Source organism: Python bivittatus, unplaced genomic scaffold (assembly GCF_059951505.1).
Source record: "Python bivittatus isolate LINGU-HERP-01145 unplaced genomic scaffold, Pbiv_v1 ctg000610_np1212, whole genome shotgun sequence".
Classification (NCBI taxonomy): domain Eukaryota; kingdom Metazoa; phylum Chordata; class Lepidosauria; order Squamata; family Pythonidae; genus Python; species Python bivittatus.
The window spans coordinates 25,000,210-25,019,400 of NW_028277088.1; the positions used below are offsets into that span (position 1 = coordinate 25,000,210).

The 19,191-nt window shown below is 36.9% G+C and overlaps 1 protein-coding gene across 1 annotated transcript; it reads left to right on the top strand.

Moving 5' to 3' along the window:
- Positions 1-1,678: 1,678 nt before the first annotated feature.
- Positions 1,679-18,888, top strand: MIOS (meiosis regulator for oocyte development). The gene is made up of 11 exons (XM_007425281.4): positions 1,679-2,114; positions 3,141-4,503; positions 5,012-5,110; positions 5,531-5,788; positions 8,124-8,293; positions 8,826-8,891; positions 10,840-10,998; positions 11,384-11,536; positions 11,829-12,033; positions 13,756-13,885; positions 16,360-18,888. The coding sequence occupies exons 2-11, from the start codon at positions 3,210-3,212 to the stop codon at positions 16,454-16,456; spliced, it is 2,631 nt and encodes an 876-aa protein (XP_007425343.1). The 5' UTR covers positions 1,679-2,114; positions 3,141-3,209; the 3' UTR covers positions 16,457-18,888.
- The last annotated feature ends 303 nt before the right edge of the window (positions 18,889-19,191 follow it).

Here is a 19,191-nt window from a genome sequence, read left to right on the forward strand (position 1 = left end):
TGTGATAATCTCTCATGCAGTAAATTTGTAATTTTGCATTTTATTACTGTTTCTACAGTGTTGGATCACATCAGTACTGTATCTGTGGATAATGCCCTTAAATTTTTCAGCTGAACTGAGCTCCACCTTGTGGCAAATCATTTAATTCAGAACCTACTAAAGAGCTATTGTGGCTTAAGATAAGATTTGATCATTCTTATCTTTCTATATTAGTACATAGAAAGAAACTGAAAAACAATTCCCAGTTTTGATTTCCCACCTCAAAATAATGACAGTGCAATTTGACCTAAGTTTACTTCAATCTCATTTACTTCAGTAACTGAGCACAAAACACTAGCTAAGATTTTGCTAGTTACTATCAATGCACAAACTTAATTTTGAAGTACAATCCCTTCTCAAAATATTATCTGCCAGAGATCCTTTCTGTTATGAACTAATACATAAAAGTTGCAGCTTGAATTCAAAAGTAACACGCCACATTCCACAACTGTAATTTTGTGAATGCTTAAACTGGAATGATATCATAAACTTGGTTTTGATCAGGAATGCAAATATGATTTTGTGGAGAGAGGCCATTATAAGAGGAAAGCCATGTTAGCCTATGATAGCTAAAAAGTAGGAGACTGGAAGCACCTGTTCATACTACATAAGGAATTTTATTAAAAGGTATAAGCTTTTGTGAGTTATGGAGAGAGGTGTCTCATCAGCTAATTTCTGGAACAGAAAGTGGTAATTGTTTTGTTACTCGGCTTCATAAGCAAATCGTCTGTCCTTTGCTGCTGCAGCAAGACTTCTAGACATCAATGGTGGAAGGCAAAAGAAAAAAACAGCTAGATTTAACAGCCACAATGCAATTTAATGTTTACCTAATTTATCTTACTTATGGTCACAAAAGGTTGCAGCATCAAGATTTTTCAGATTTGCACAAAAATAAAAGGGGTTTTCACTGCAGTAAACCAGCAACTTAATGGAGTAATGGGGAGAAGGGCTGCCCATTAAAGCATTAAAACGAGAGGGATTTTATAAATTTTATATATTTGTCTCATTTCATGCATGCATTAAATGTGAATGGGATTTAGGCAAAATTTTGGGATTTAGGATGTTAAGCATGCGTAAAACAGTTTCACAGATACCCAGGGAGGCGTGCAGCATATGATCAGATTATGCCCCTTACATCAGAAGTCCTCTAAAACCTAGTTTGCCAAAATATGGATGGCCACCAGTGTTTGTCGGGGTTTCTGCACTGCAGATAGAGTAGTTTTGTCCTTCAAAAAGTTTTTTTTGACTTTCTGAAATTTCCTGGTGGTTCTCTGTTCAGCAACTTGTTAGCTCTAGCCCTTTTTCTAGATCAGCCAAATCCGTCCAGGCGGTGTAACCCGAGCTGGGCGTGCAAACACAACGGCACAGGGCTCGGGGACGGTTGTCAGTCGGCCGGTCCAGGCTTTCAGCCAGCCCTCTTCTTCCTCAGAAAGGGGATCTCAGGGGCCGAAAAACACGCTGTCCGCAGTCAACCCGACCGGAGATGCCCACAGAGGGTACTCAGCAGCTCTCGCAGAAAACCCGGAACTTGGAAGCCCGGTCGGCCAAACCCGTCCACCTGTCGCGTTTGGGAATTAGTCCCACCCACCACGTTTCATAAAACTGCCTTCCCCATCTTGCCACTCCTTCTCAGAAGTATTTCCTCTTTGTGCCGGAAGTAGAAGCCTCTCCGAAGGCGGAAGTGCGAACTGTTGTGGAGCTGCTTTCACGTTTTTGAAGCATTTTTCCCCCCCCTTCCATTTCTTCGGCGCAGTTCCGGCAGCCTCGTGGCGGGAGGCGTTGCGGGGCAAGCCCTGCCCCGGCAACAGTTTTATCGGTCGTTTTCACTTCGCGGTGGCGGCAATACGAACCGCTGCTTTCACTGAGGACTTGGGCGCGGGGTGTTCAATAGACTGTCGCCCAGGTCGAGTATCTGGAGCTGGGAGAAGAGCATTTGGGACGAAGCTGCTTCGCTCGAGGTCTGAATTTAGGAAAAGTGCGGGCACGGGTACGAAACTTGATGGTCTCCGTCACGGTAATCCTAATTCAGACCTTTTAACGTTACGCTGGTGTTTCGTCCAGGCTGAGACCGCAATGTACGTAACATTTCTAAGATCATACTAAATTTCATGCTTTTTTTTTTTTTTGGCGTGCTGCTGCGATTGTTATGGTCACTACGATGGCTTTTATTGTTACTCATAGTTCAAATGTTCCAACCTTATACTGAATGTGCCGTAGTGGACAATGGGCTTGCCTCTCAAACTTGTCTCCTCTCTACATAACTGAATTCAGGGTACTCGGGAGCGTACTGCTGACTTACTGCATTTAATCAGAAAAGAAAAACGTGGTGAAGTTGGTGTAGAGATGATCTGTATATTGCTGAACTGCAATTCCCAGCACCTCTAGTTAATCTTAGCTAGTAATGCAAGCCGTTAAGAACTGTCATATAAAATATGTATCTCTGGCTTAGAAAGTGGCTACCTCATACTCTCTTATGCTCATATTGACTCTGTGTACATGAGAATTGAGCCTACTTTCCCCACTGTATCATCCAGTGAGAGAGATCAACTAAGCAGGCAAAAGTTCCCATTCCCCTTATAATTTGTACGTGAGCAGTAAATGTTGCAAGTCATCAGATCTGTAGGTAGTTCATCTTCCACATGGAACTGTTTTTGTTTAAGAGTGGAAGGAAGCTTTAACAAAAAAAAAAATTGCAAAACTTATTTATTTCATTAAATTCATTATAGCTTCCCACTCCAACAAATTATGTGTGGCTTATAAAATCTAATACAAGATAAAACAATTAAAAATATAGACAAAACAAAGCAACCCAAACTGAAAACAGCTATTCAAACAGAGTGTGGCAGCCCTCTCCTCCCCAACAAATTAACCCCAGGCCTGGAACCAAAGTCAGGTTTTAAGGGCTTTTCAGAACCCTAGATGCCATCCAAATTTCTGGGATGATGCTGAATTAGTAAACTATTAGAAATCTTTTTGGTTGCATAATTGTCCATGAAGAAACTGGGAAGGAGGAACTTGAATGCTACTGTGCAATGTTCATTTGGAATGATGCAAGGTGTCCCATAATATATCACTGGTTATTTCTTTTCTTTTAAAAAAAGCATCCATATGAATGAACTCAGCTCTCCAACAACAGTTCAAGTTGCCTGATTCAGTTTGGAGGAGCAGACATGAGTGGCTCCAAACCTGATATTCTGTGGGCTCCACACCATGTTGATAGATTTGTTTTATGTGACTCAGAACTCAGTCTGTATCACATTGAATCTGCCATAAGTTCAGAACTCAAAGCAGGATCACTGCGTCTATCCGAAGAAACTGCAGCTACTCTTTTGTCTATTAATTCAGACACTCCATATTTGAAATGTGTGGCTTGGTATCCAAAATATGATCCTGAATGTCTATTGGCAGTTGGACAGGCTAATGGTCGAGTTGTCCTGACTAGCCTTGGCCAAGACCACAATTCAAAATGCAAGGATTTGATAGGAAAAGAATTTGTTCCAAAACATGCTCGACAGTGTAACACCCTGGCATGGAATCCACTGGACAGTAACTGGCTTGCTGCTGGCTTGGATAAACATCGAGCTGATTTTTCAGTATTGATCTGGGACATAAGTAGTAAATACACTCCAGAAACTTCAGTTGCCACTGAGAAATTAAGGCTTTCAGGTGATACTGAATCAGGATTGGTAGTAACAAAATCACTTTATGAATTAGGTCAGAATGATGCTTGTCTTTCTCTTTGTTGGCTTCCACGAGATCAGAAACTTCTTTTAGCTGGAATGCACCGAAACCTGGCTATTTTTGACCTTAGGAACACAAGCCAAAAAATGTTTGTGAATACCAAGGCTGTTCAGGGTGTAACTGTTGATCCATACTTCCATGATCGTGTGGCTTCCTTCTATGAAGGTCAGGTTGCCATATGGGACCTTAGAAAATTTGAGAAACCTGTACTAACCTTGACAGAACAACCAAAACCTTTAATAAAAGTAGCATGGTGTCCTACGAGAACTGGCTTACTAGCTACTTTAACAAGGGATAGTAATATTATCAAGCTCTATGATATGCAGCATACTCCCACACCTATAGGGGATGAAACAGAACCTACAATCATTGAAAGAAGTGTTCAACCATGCGAACACTATATTGCTTCCTTTGCATGGCATCCCTCAAATCAAAATCGGATGGTCGTTGTGACTTCTAACAGGACTATGTCAGATTTCACTGTGTTTGAAAGAATCTCTCTGGCATGGAGTCCAGTTACCTCTTTAATGTGGGCTTGTGGAAGACATTTGTATGAATGTACAGAAGAACAGGAAACTGGTTCCTTTGAAAGAGATATAGCCACCAAAATGCGCCTCAGGGCTTTATCCAGATATGGCCTAGACACAGAGCAAGTCTGGAGAAACCATGTTCTTGCAGGAAATGAAGACCCACAGCTGAAGTCACTTTGGTACACTCTGCACTATATCCTTTAAAATAGTATTTGTTACAAAGGATGAGGGACCTCTCTGGAATATATTTGGTGCAGAATATATTTGGGGTGGTACCCTTTTTTCAACATAACATAGGGAAACATTTGGGTTCTGTCATTATGTGTCATATAAAACAGTCCTAATGACTTTCAAAAAACTTATACCTTTGTTAATTAATTTGGCTAAAGAAATCTAAATTTTTAGATTATTTTAAACTTGTAAAGAAAGATATTCTCTGACTTACAGTCCAAATGTACTGGTAATACACGCCTGTTATAACCACTTTATGCTAATGCATAGCTATTAGCTACTCAAAGGATAACACGAAGCTTGCACAAATTCTTTTGGTGAGGGTTTGAGCAATTCCTTGGATCCAAGCCAAAGTTAGGATGTCAGGTCAAACTCAGTGGCAAAACAGGGAATATTAGTAAACAAATACAATATTATTGTTTTTGCCTTACACACCATCTTACCAAGTTATTTCCTATACTGGAAAATACTTATGAAGCAATATACTGAGGACATGGATCAGAAATTCACAGGAAACAAAGGATCCTTGGTCTATGCAGGCATCAAATCTATAGTGAAAACTTCTATGGGTAAGTTCATTTTGCCTATTTTATTATTTAATAACATGTTAAATAATTTAGAAATGAATGTCAGGCCTTTCCTTCATGGCCTAATCAGCATTATGGCTGGATCTGTTGACAACTTCTTAAACTATGTATTTTCTTAGACTTGCAGGGTGTGCCACGTGATTCAATGAAAAGATATATTTGATTTAGGGAGGTGCCAGTAGGTAGAACATTGTGCGTCCACTTGCCTCGCATCACCTTTTCTCTTTGAATCCAGTTCACGGCACAGTTTTAGTTAATAGCATGTTTGAATGATAATTTGTGAACACAGTAATGCTAAAAGACTGCTGCAATACCTATCTTTTAATGATGAATTTAACATAATACGTTCAACTGTTAAGTTGTGTTTATTGTGTTTACAATAAATCTGTAATTCCTCTTCAGGAACAACAGAGAATCTGAGGCACAGCCGAAGTGGATCAGACAGACATGCAGATATTATCCAGTATCTCAGTGAGGAAAGATCATTAGCTTTGCAGCTTTGTGGATGGGTAAAGAAGGGTGCAGATCTGGATGTGGAGCCCTTTCTGTGCTGTTTGGAGCAAGAAGGAGACTGGGAGCGAGCTGCTGCTGTAGCGTTATTCAATTTGGACATCCGACGAGCAATACAGATAATGAACAAAGGAGCTTCTTCTGGTAAAGGTATCTGTTATGATGTTACTTATGCAGTATTTGTTCATGCTGAGTATTGTTTATCTGCTTATCTGTTAATTAGGCTGCTTTAAAAATTGTTAGATCCAAGGGCTGTGTTATAGAACACTGCACAAGGAAACTTGTATCTAATCTAAAGTTATCCTTCCATTTCTAGAACTGTATGAAATTCACCTGCTACAGCGCTATATAGTCCTTTTGGCTTGTGCAAGTATTTGTGGACTTGTGCTTAATGACTATTAATTTCTCCTGGTTGTTCTTTAGATCCAAGCTGGTAGAAACACTTGGACCACAAAGTTTTTTAGATTTTTGTATCCCACCTTTATTATTTTTATAAATAACTCAAGGTGGCGAACATATCTAATACTCCTTCCTCCTCCTATTTCCCCCACAACAACAACCCTGTGAAGTGAGTTGGGCTGAGAGAGAGTGACTGGCCCGAAGTCGCTCAGCCGGCTTTCATGCCTAAGGAGGGACTAGAACTCAGAGTTTCCTGATTTCTAGCCTGGTGCCTTAACCACTAGACCAAACTGGCTCTAATGCTATATGAAATTCAGAATTCAGTTATCTTGAATTGAAGTTGAGAATGGACAGTTACATATGAACAAAGTGCAATGTATGAAATAGTATGTGTAGCTTTTGCCCCCTTGTTTCAGAGGGCTTGCTTTGCCAATACCTAATTAAGAAATTGAACCAGCATTTGCTTGGGCCTTACATAGTTCATCTCAGTTGATTGATACATTTCAGAGTAATTTTAGAGAATCAGTGGGTCCAGGTGTTAAGAAATTGTAAAATATACTTATGATTTTAAAATGAAATTAATTTATCAAAATATTATTTCATGTTTATTGGGCCCTCAAATACTGTTTAAAAAAGAATGGACATTTGATTTTTTTCTCCTGTTGGGTTTATAAGAAATTTGAAGGTTCTTTAACTCATGTCCAGCCATAACTTGTTTTGGTTTCAAATAATTACATGTATCAATACAATTTTGGGAAGAAATATTACAGTTAAGGATCTTAATGTTATTTTGAACTATATTCTTAAAATATGGAATTTATCACCTCATGAAGAGCTTTGGCTCTGTTGAGCCTGGAACATGGCAAAGAGGATAATTTTATATAAATGGAAAGAAAGTTACCCTCCTGATTTTAAGGAATGGGTCCAGGATATGAGACTGTTATTTATTTTTAAAAAGTCTCTGTGTTCTAACAATGAGAAGATGAAAGCAATATCTTTCAGTATAGTGTACAGCTAGTCCTCGACTTACGACCACAATTGGGACAGAAAATTCATTGTTAAGCAATGCGGTCATTAAGTGAGGTATTGCGTGACCACACCTGATTTTATTATCTTTTTTGCCACGGTTGTTAAGCAAGACAACATGTGACCGCAACTTGCAACCTTCCCTGCTGGCTTCCCCATTGACTTTGCTTGTCGGAAGCCAGCTGGGAAGGTCACAAATGGTGATCACGTGACCGCAGGATACTGCAGCTGTTATAAAATTGTGATGGTTGCCAAGCGTCTGAATCACAATCATGTGACTTTGAGGACGTTGTAACAGCTATAAGTGTAAGGACCGGTCGTAAGTCACTTTTTCAGTGCTGTCATAACTTTGAACGATCGCTAAATGAATGGTCATAAGTCAAGGACTGAACTATTTAATGATAAGCTTAAGGACTGAATTTTATATTGCTATCAATAGATATTACATGGATCTTTTCAGTTAATTATTCTTTTTTCTTTTTGTCATATTTACTTCGTTTTAATCACTTAAATATATAGACACTATATATTTATGGATAAGATGAGAATTTTAGATGCCAAGATGCACCCAAAAATGCACTCAAATGCATTTAAGTTTGGCTTATATGTGGATGGGCTTACCCATGAGTATATATGGTAATACTTTTTTAAAGTCCCTATGTTTCCCATATAGGCTCACATATAAGCCCATCCATAGAGAAGCCGTACTTGATTTTGTAACCAAACCCTCAAATTTTTAACCAAAATATCATGAAAAATATGGGTCGGCTTATCAGTGGGTAGTGGATTTTTCAGGGTATTTTTGTTAAAAATTTGAGGATTGGTTTATTCACAGATGGGCTTATCTGTGAATATATATAGTAGGTTTTTTTTCCTTCACTATATAACCATCATTTATATTTTTTTTTCTGGTTTTTTTTTTTTTGGTATTTCACTATTAAAAATAAAGAAAAAAGATGCATTTCAGAGAATAGTTCTTTATGTAATTTGAAACATATTTTAACCTGTTGCCTACTATGTTGCTAGTTATTCTGCTGACTTTGTTTTTTTTGCAATGCAGGTGATCTGAATCTTAATGTAGTGGCTATGGCATTGTCAGGCTATACAGATGAAAAGAATTCCTTGTGGAGGGAAATGTGCAGCACTCTTAGGTTGCAGCTGAACAATCCGTACCTATGTGCCATGTTTGCTTTTTTGACATGTGAATCAGGTTCTTATGATGGGGTTTTGGTAAGCTTTTTTTTTAATTGAAAAAAGTATCTTTATTAAAAATAATATGCAGCAAATATTTGATCTTTATGGATCATTAAATGTCAAATTAGGAATTTGATCTGTCAATAAAAATGTTATAAATTTTGTTTTGGGGCAAAGGCAAAACATCTTTATGAGAAAATGTATTATGGCAATACAGTTGAAAGTGGTTTTTCTTTTCATTGTTTAATTAATTGTCCTTGTTTGATTCTCATGGCAAAATATTTTGAAAAATCCCTGAGATTTGTGGGAAGGTAGTCAGAAACATGACTGGTTGATCCAAAATATATACTCATAATCAGGCAATTGGAAAATGAAGGGATGTAAGCAAAATGGTGTTGTATGCATTTTTAAGAATTTAACACATTTTTTTACATTTTTCAAATTGCAAGATACATATATTTTACAATAGAAATATAGAACTGTCCTACTTGTTACTTCCTTTTTCAAGAAAAAAAATGACTCGCTTTTAGTTTATGGTAAATAAATATGTATATATTACTTTTTTCAGAATGAAAGTAATGTAGCTGTACGAGACAGAGTGGCATTCGCTTGTAAATTCCTAACGGATGCACAGGTGAGATGATCAGATGTGCTAGTATTTTTTCTGCTTTACTCCAAACTCTTTCCAGAAAACACAGCGTGTTGAAAAGAACAAATAATAACACACTTTTCCACATTTGTTATTTTCTTTGTGGGGGAGAATTAATGTATCAAGGGATAATATCAAAATGATAAATATTTTGTGCTATTCTGGGGATCAGTGTGTCTGTAGACTCTCAAGGCATTAAGAACGGGCCAATCTTAGTCCAGCATTTTATTTCTCAACAGTAGCCAAGCAGGAGTTTCTGGCTGCTTGCGAGGGAGAGACAGAAGCATAGTCTTCTCTCACCGGTGTTCCCCTGCAGCTGCAGACTGCCCCCAGCCCAGAAACACTGGGCTCTCCAAACAAATAGCCCTTGATATTAACTTCATCCATGAATTTACCCCTTTTAAAGTCACCAAGGTTCGTGGCCATTTTTACATCTTGAGGTAATGGATTACCTCTGGTTAATTATGTACAGTGTGAAAAAGTGCTTCCTTTGGTTTATTTTAAATCTCCTTCCAGTGTTATTGGATAAGCCCTGTTCTTGTATTTTGAGAGGAGGAAAACTTTTCTCTACCCCCTTTCTCTGCTCCATACATGATTTTATATGCCTCAAGTCATAGCTACTCACCTCCAACCCTGCACAGATCAGCTTTTTCCAAGCTAAAGAGTTTGAAACATCCTAGCCTTTGGAAAATGTTTGAGCCCCTGACTGGTTTGATTGCCCTCTCTTGCATTTTTTCCAGCTCTGTCCTTTTCAAATGTGGCAACCAAAATGGAACCAGATACAGATGTAGTAGAGATTTGCAGAACGGCATTATAATGTTTGTGGTTTTATTTTCAGCCCCTTTTCTAATGATCCCTAGCATGGAATTTTTCTTTTTCATTGCTGTTGCATGCTGATTTGATATGTTCATTGAACTATGAAATATGACAGTAAAATCTTTTTCCTGGTTAGTTTCAGCATCAATGTATGTATGAAATTAGATGTTTTTGTCCTCGCATGCATCATTTTACGCTTGAATTGAATTGCATTTACCATGCGGTTGACAATTCACCCAGTTCAAAGACATCCTTTTGCAGCACTTCACAGTCACGTTCAGATTTTACCACTCTCAATAGTTCAGCATTGTTAGTGTAAACAGTGTTATCTCCATTCATAGTGCCTACTAACACTATGAGACAGAATTTTCCATTGTGGAATCCTTGCTGATTGTCCTTCGGCAAGGCTCTTTCCTCTATGAACCTTAATTTTTCTGTGATTACCAACTTGTCTAGAACAGATGGTAAGCTGATTGGGTTGTAATTTCCCAGATCTTCCCTGAATCTCTTTTGAAAAATTAATGTCACATTGATTAACTTTCAGTCTTTTAGCATGGGCCCAATTTAAGCAACGAGCTACATATTTTGTTAGGTTAGCAATTTCATATTTGAATTTCACATTTCATGGCTATAAGGATTACCCCTGTGATATTTTGAGCACAGGTAACCCTGTGATATTTTGAATTAGCTTCCTATTAACATAATCCTAGTGCTACTGTGTTGTTGTTTTTTTAATAATACTGAGCAACAACCTGGCTTCTGCATTTATTTTCTTTAATCTTCAAGAAAAGACTCCTTAAGTCTTCCTCCCTTTCAGCTATCAAAAGTAGAGTCATCAGCATATCCAAAGCTGTGGTCTCTCCCAGCAATTTCTCCCATATATTCTGCATATAAGTCAAATAAATGAGGTGACAATATTTCAGAAATATTTTGAACTGAAGAACATATTAAAAATATGGATAACCTTTATTACTAGACATTAGTAAATTCATATTAACAAAAACTTAATGCAGAAGTATACCATACAGAGCCATACCACATTTGCATTTCTATAGGTGGGAAATAGCAATAGGTAAAACGTTTGAGAAAATCATAATCTTTATTTTTTTTTAAATAGCTAAACAGATTCATTGAAAAACTAACAAATGAAATGAAAGAGGCTGGAAATCTTGAAGGAATCCTACTGACAGGACTCACAAAGGATGGAGTAGATCTGATGGAAAGTTATGTTGATAGAACAGGTGATGTTCAGACAGCAAGCTATTGTATGCTGCAGGTTTGTATCTTTCTTGGAAATAGTCTCAGGCTTCAACATCTGTGAAAATACTATGCTTGTTTTACATATTTATGTTCTTGCTTGCCTTAGTGAGGTAAATCACTTTTCATTCTGTTATTCATTTTATGTCCTATGAGGTATCTTCAGTAAAGATACTTTGTAGGTATTCATCCCCCCCCCCCTATTTCTAAATCACTCCGTTTTTATGTTTGGGGAAATTCTATAAAATAGAAGCAGAATTCTTTTTCTTGAAGACTAGCTAGTTTTTGACCTTTGCAAAAAAAAAAAAAAAAGGAAGAAAAGACATGATTGTTACTTCATCAGAATACTTCACTTTGTTCTTGAATTTTTTTTTTTTTGGTGGTTCATAACTACCTTGGTTTAGGGTTCTCCTTCTGAAGTGCTTAAAGATGAGCGGGTTCAATATTGGATTGAAACTTACCGGAATCTGTTGGATGCATGGAGATTTTGGCATAAACGAGCAGAATTTGACATCCATCGCAGTAAGCTGGATCCCAGCTCAAAACCTTTAGCACAGGTAAGTGTGTTTGTAATGTTCCTGGATATGTAGTAAATTAATCTAGCTAATGTATTTAAAGGACCTTAATTAAAGCATGTCACTATCTTGCTTGTTACGTTTTACAACCCTACTCACACAGGTAGTACTAATTTTCCATTTTATGGATGGAATGATGTTAGGTATCTGTTTCACCTCTGTTAACATCATTTTGGACTTTCAGGTTATATTAGTTTTATAATGGAAGTCAACATTTGCTTTGTGTTTTTTAAGGATATAAGTGAGATGTATGCTTTATTTTTCTCTCTGTTAGGTATTTGTAAGTTGCAACTTTTGTGGAAAATCAATCTCTTATAGCTGCTCAACTATACCACATCAAGGCCGAGGTTTCAGTCAGTATGGTGTAAGTGGATCACCAACCAAATCAAAAGTCACAAGTTGTCCTGGTTGCCGCAAACCTCTTCCTCGCTGTGCACTTTGTCTGATAAATATGGGCACTCCAGTTTCCTGCTGCCCAGGTGTGTCTCCTAGTTTGAAATTGTTCATTTAATTCAAAGGTTTGTAGCTTTGATGAATAATTGTTTGAATCCTTCAACTGTTTTTCCTTGTATGTCATTTATGAAATTCAGGAGGCTCCTGTTATAACATCTTTCAGCTGTCTATTGAAAACTCGCCTCTTCATTCAGGCTTACCCAGTATGACTGTGGGAAGGATGGTCTCCTCCTTTTTAATCAATATGTTTTTATTGTTTTAAAATGTACTGTCTATATATTTATTGCTGTTTTCATTGTTAACTGCTTCAAAATGCTTCAGCATAAAAAATACTTTAGCATAGGAAATGGTATATGCTGGTGTATAAGTGCATTACGTTAATATTTGAATAGCATTGTCTTGGAATCTGCTACTGATTTTGAAATGAATTTAATTAACTTTTATTCCATTTTCTTGGCTGTGATGTAACTTAAAACTGTTTCATAATAAAAAGCCAGTATTTTTGGTAAGTACCAGGAGTCTGGCTCAGAAAAAGTAGGTAGCATTCATTGTCAAGCTTATATTAAAATTTACAGGTAGTCCTCTAGTTATAGCCATTTGTTCAGCAACTGTTCAAAATTAAAACAGCATTGAATGAGTGGGACTTATGACTGGTCCTTGAAGTTCTGGCTGTCCCAGCACCCCCATGATCACATGATTGTGATCTGGGCACTTGGCAACTAGCTTGTGCTTACAATGGTTGCCGTGCCCCACGGTCACATGATCACTATTTGCGACTTTCCCAGCTGGCTTCCCACAAGCAAGTCAACGGGGAAACCAGCAGGGAAGGTCGCAAGTTGCTCCCACCGCTTTTTCTCCCAAGGAACCCCAGTATGGAATATGAGATCCCAAGGATCCCGTACTCCATAGTGCCCACCCACAGCACCCCCTTGCACTCCTTGCCTGTAATTCCTGCCTTTTCCCACTTAACAGCCTGTATGATCCTGAGGTTACAGTGGTAGCTGGGACTGCCAGGATTGCCATCACTAAGCAATGTGGTCATATGACATCACGCTTTATGATCGCATCACTTAGCGATGGAAATCCCCATCCCAATTGCTGTTGTAAGCTGAGGACTACCTGTATATATCATAACTTATCCAGAAAAGCTGTATTGCTTTATCTCAGAAACAGCTTTTTGTTCAGCATGGGAGAATTGTCAATCCAAAGGTGTCTTGGTCATGCAGGATTAATTCAGGAATTCTTTGAATTCTGTTCCTTGCCTTGTAATTTCATGAAACGTACATATATTTTGTAAATATATATGAGGGGAACAACTATTTAATTTAGCTACACAATAAAGGTAATTTGAATTTGAGATACTATGAAAGGGGAGGAAGAAACTTAGAGGAAAATGAACATAGAACAGGTACAAGAAACAGAACAGTAGATTCAGAAAAACTATTTGATTTTTCATTACAATGAGTATTAATAAAAACCTAATAATTATCAGTTCTAAAGGTTATTAGTCTGATACTTAAAACATGACTAAATTTTCCAACTATTTTTACCCATAATACTTTTTTTCTTTTAAGGTCTTCATAAAAAATAACAAGACAAGACCCTAACATGTGCTGAATATTAAGTTGTTCTTTTCCCTTTGGGGATTATTTAATAATGATTTAATAACAGTTTTTCCTGCCGGTACAATATTTACTAAACAATTCTGATTGCTACGAAAACACATTAACTGATTTTTTTTCATAAAGGAGGATCTAAGTCAGATGAAAAAGTAGATCTCAGCAAGGACAAGAAATTAGCTCAGTTCAACAACTGGTTTACTTGGTGCCACAACTGCAGGCATGGTGGTCATGCTGGACACATGCTCAGTTGGTTCAGGTAAGAAATTAAAAAAAAAAAAACACTTTGCAAAGTTAAGAATCCTTGCAGGCCTTATCTCCTATCTAGAACTTTAGCCAATATGTTTACAGATCGACATGTATCAGCAAAATACTAATTCTACAAAATATGTAGGGCTAAGAACTGTACCAAGAAATAATCAGATTAGCAACAAATGGAGCAGTTAATAAATATAAGGGAAATTTGTGTACATTTGAAGAAACTTTAAGATTTAAAAAATCTCACCTGTTTTTCATTGCAAAATCTGACAACCATAATTCTAAAAACCATATGCAGCTCAGTAGAGAGAATCATAGTATAGCAGATTATACATTCATAAATATTGGCATATACAGTACTGTGCAAAAGTTTTAGGCAGGTGTGAAAAAATGCTGTAAAGTAAGAATACTTTCAAAAATATATGTTGTAATTGTTTATGTTTATCGATTTACAAAATGCAAAGTGAGCGAACAGAATAAAAATCTAAATCAAATCAATATTTGGTGTGACTACCCTTTGGCTTCAAACCAGCATCAATTCTTACACTTGCACACTTTGTATACTTGCACAAAGTCGGGGATCTTGTAGGATTAGAGTCAGGTGTATGATAACCAATTATACCAAGCAGGTGCTAATGATCATCAATTTCATATGTAGGTTGAAAGACAGTCATTAACTGAAACAGAAACAGCTGTGTAGGAGGCTTAAAACTGGGTGAGGAACAGCCAAACTCTGCTACTAAGGTGAGGTTGTGGAAGACAGTTTCATGTCACAGGTCATACACCATAGCAAGACTGAGCACAGCAACAAGACACAAGGTAGTTATACAGCATCAGCAAGATCTCTCCCAGGCAAAAATTTCAAAGCAGACTGGGGTTTCAAGATGTTCTGTTCAAGCTCTTTTGAAGAAGCACAAAGAAATGGGCAACATTGAGGACCGTAGATGCAGTGGTCGGCCAAGGAAACTGAATGCAGCAGATGAAAGACACATCATGCTTACTTCCCTTCAACATTGGAAGATGTCCAGCAGTGCCATCAGCACAGAACTGGTGGAAACCAGTAGGACCCAGGTACACCCATCTACTGTCCGGAGAGGTCTGGTCAGAAGTGGTCTTCATGGAAGAATTGCAGCCAAAAAGCCATACCTCTGACGTGGAAACAAGCCTAAGCGATTCAACTAAGCACAAAAACATAGGAACTGGGGTGCAGAAAAATGGCAGCAGGTGCTCTGGACTGATGAGTCAAAATTTGAAATCTTTGGCTGTAGCAGGAGGCAGTTTGTTCGCCGAAGGGCTGGAGAGCGGTACAAGAATGAGTGTCTGCAGCCAACAGTGAAGCATGGTGGAGGTTCCTTGCAAGTTTGGGGCTGCATTTCTGCAAATGGAGTTGAAGATTTGGTCAGGATCAATGGTATCCTCAAAACTGAGAAATATAGGCAGATACTTATCCATCATGCCATACCATCAGGGAGGCGTGTTATTGGCCCCAAATTTATTCTGCAGCAGGACAATGACCCCAAACCTACAGCCAAGGTCATTAACAGCTATCTTCAGCATAAAGAAGAACAAGGAGTCCTGGAAGTGATGGTTTGGCCCCCACAGAGCCCTGATCTCAACATCAGAGTCTGTCTGGGATTACATGAAGAGACAGAAGGATTTGAGGCAGCCTACATCCACAGGAGATCTGTGGTTAGTTCTCCAAGATGTTTGGAACAACCTACCTGCTGAGTTCCTTCAAAAACTCTGTGCAAGTGTACCTAGAAGAATTGATGCTGTTTTGAAGGCAAAGGGTGGTCACACCAAATACTGATTTGATTTGGATTTCTCTTCTGTTCGGTCACTTTGCATTTTGTAAATTGATAAACATAAAAATTACAATATATATTTTTGAAAGCATTCTTACTTTACAACATTTTTTCACACCTGCCTAAAACTTTTGCACAGTACTGTAATTCTTCTGAAGAACTAACAGAATTAATCCAATCAGTATTTTTATCTGAATTTTTACAATTGGACTCAAGGGCCAGAAGTGAAAAAAATTCTATATCTTTTAGTACATTTTTAATATGTGTATGATGCCCTTGTATATATGTGATTGCTGTGTGATATTAGGGATTCTGAGAAAAAGATACATTTAGAACAAGTTGTATATGGACCATTTCTTCTTTGCTTGTTTTTAAGCTTGTAGAATGTGTTTCTCTAGAAAGGTAGAAAGAACCCTAATTAAACATCCAGTATCATTTTTAGGGTTATTTTCCAATATTGGGAGCTTAATTTTACACTCATCTGCATTTCATAAATCATGTACATCTTCTTTTTGTAAGCCTTTTCTACCATGTACCAAAATACCATATTTCTTATGAAATATATATGCATAGGTATGTATTTATACTATGTGAACAAAACAGTTGTTCTTACAGTTGAACAAAATAATTGTTCTTACAGTTTGACAATTTGCTTTCCTCTCTTATTCAGGGATCATAATGAATGCCCTGTTTCTGCGTGTTCCTGTAAGTGTATGCAGCTGGATACAACAGGAAATCTCATCCCGGCAGAGATGGTCCAGCCATAAAATAGAGCTTCTCTAAGAACCTTCACAACAGGATCTAATAGGTGTCCTTCACAGTCCAAACACATACCTCAGAACAAGTCACTCATGACTTGCTTATAATAGAAAAATAAATCATTCTATCACATCAGCAATTTGTGCAGATGGTTTTTGATGTGCTTTGCATAACCATGTACTGCTGGACTGAGTTTTTCAAATGTGTCATGTGGTCTCTGTTCAGTGGCTTGTGAAGCAATTCTTTTCAGAAGCTTCATTGAAATGCGAAGGAAGACTTATGCTATCTGGACCTTGAGACTTCCATCTGAGATGAAGCACCATTGAACACTATCTTTTATGGATTTTATAAACTTCCAGAAAACTATTCACCGAAAGGCAAATAAATGTGTTGTAGATTTATTTTACACAATTTTTATTAGTGTTTTTTCCTTAGATCTGAGAAATAAAGTTCCTAGATTTTGTTTGCTCACAGTGCAGTACGGTGTAGTGACAATCCTATGACAATCTTTTGATTAGCTTAGGTTTTACTTAGCTTTACTATCTGTTTATTTGAACTGAGTTTCAAGTTAGTGTGAATTATATCCATCTGAATATTGCTTTGATTTAGGACACTCATTTCTATCACAGAATTAAATGTAATGAAGAACAATCTGAGATAATAGCTTAAAATCACTGATAACAGTAAGTGCCACTTGCCATTATTATTCTAATGGATGTTTGCACCAAATCTTTCGCTGCAACTAATTTCCCCGCTAATTAAAATAAATCTGTTTTAACATACAATAGAAGCTTTGTAAACATGTTACCAAGAACAAAGCAATAAGCTGATTGGTATAGCAAATTTATTCACCTTTATGGTCTTGCTGATAGAATGGATTTTCTTTTATCCCTTGTACATTCACCAAAGGTGCTCCGGGATTGGTAAGGGGAAGGAAAAGCCATCTTGCACCGATTGGAAATCCACCTGGACAGCATTTGATATAACCTGGTGTGCTTATTGCTTAGTCTCTGTATTTTTACTAACAAAACAAAAACATGCCATTCAGAATTTCAGTAGATAGTTAGAAACTTGAATTTCCTTCCCCTATTTTCAGTGCAATTTAGTAACTGCTTTATATAATACTTAATTGTCAATTTTATATTTTGTATTGTGCAGGTTAGGATCCAAGGAATCATGCAATATTTTATGCCTGTAGTTCTGCCTCTTTGTTCCTTGAAAAAGTTCCTTGAAAAAGTCTTCTTGTATGAAGAAAATTCTTCAGAAAACTAGATAATGGGCAGAGGTGGAAGGGATAGAGAAAATCAATTTATTTCTCTCACATGTGGAAATGGCTTCCATTTGTACCCAGGATACTTTGGATCCAAGCAACATCTATATGCATACATGGTTTAAAAGGGAAAAAAATCTTTAATGGACAGAATTATATTTATTTTTATGTATAGAGTTTTGTTGACTGTTATGTAGCCTTTCTAAGACTACTTCCAATCAAAATTGTGTTTGTAACGTTAATTTTGTTATATATTTTTGGAATATTGATAAAAGATCAGTTGGTTTTAATAATTAACTGACTAGAATATCAAGCCATTAAGAGCAATTTAGAGACTTTATTTTTGTGTCCTTATATTTGAGGTATTAAAAGTGCATGGATAGTAAATTGTCTTTTACCCTTATGTAAATATGAACTGATAATATCTGGGTTCTTAAAAGTAGGGAACTTGAGTTTTATTTGATGAGTAGAGGCATCTTGCACCAAGCTACTTCAGTAGATACACATGGCGTAGTGTTAAACAACTTCACATGGAAGTCTTAATTGACCTTAGTAATATTCTAGATCACTGTTTTCAACCTTGGCAATTTTAAAAAGTGTGGACTTCAATTCCCAGAATTCCCCAGCCAGCACATTGGCTTGAGAATTCTGGGAGTTGAAGTCCATACATCTTAAAGTTGTCAAGTTTTGGAAACTCTGTTCTAGATTATACTTTCCCAATCTGGTAACATCCAGATGGTTTGGGATTGTATCTTCCAGAATTCTCAACTGAGTCCTGGTTGTTGCAGTTGTGGAAAGCTCTTCAAAAATAAATTCCTAAGACTATGTCACTTCATTGTAAAATAATAGTTCTGAGAAGTTTCAGTAGACTTAAGATTTCAACTACTCAGATTCCATTAATACAGCTGTTTCCATTTAAACTAAAATGTTTGAATTCACTTGCAGTTTTGTTTGTGACTAATAGATTAAGCCTTTACCATAAATCTATACTGAAATATTGTTATGCTTTATTGTTACCTTTTCAATATACTTTTAATTTTTCAAATTATATTGAAAGGAGAGTGGAGCACCACCTAACTTTAGATTTTTTTTTTTTGCACTTTATAGTTAGTAAAAAAAATATTTTCACAAATTGTTTTGCTGCATTCAAACTTTCTTATTAAATATTCATATAATAATATTTCTTCAGCTTTTTTATTCAAGTCTACCTTTAGACTGAGATCTCTTACTCCATTATAATTTTCATTCTTGACTAAGGCCATGTTATTTCACAGTATTCATCCCTTGCAATTCATTATGCTCTATAGAAATTACTTTGAGTTAATCTGTAAAGTATTGTATATACTGGTTGTGCTACATAACTAATTGAAATAGTGCAAGAACTTATACAATTAGAACAACATTACTATCTTTTTCTTTTTCCCCTTTAGCAGCTCCAGTGTTCAAAGCACATATTATAGTCACAAAATCATC

Excerpts from the sequence above, each read along its gene's own strand:
- MIOS (XM_007425281.4), top strand. The coding sequence starts at position 3,210 with ATGAGTGGCTCCAAACCTGATATTCTGTGGGCTCCACACCATGTTGAT. Across the intron at positions 8,892-10,839 it reads AATTCCTAACGGATGCACAG|CTAAACAGATTCATTGAAAA; the intron begins GTGAGATGATCA and ends TTTTTTAAATAG. Across the intron at positions 11,537-11,828 it reads GCTCAAAACCTTTAGCACAG|GTATTTGTAAGTTGCAACTT; the intron begins GTAAGTGTGTTT and ends TCTCTCTGTTAG.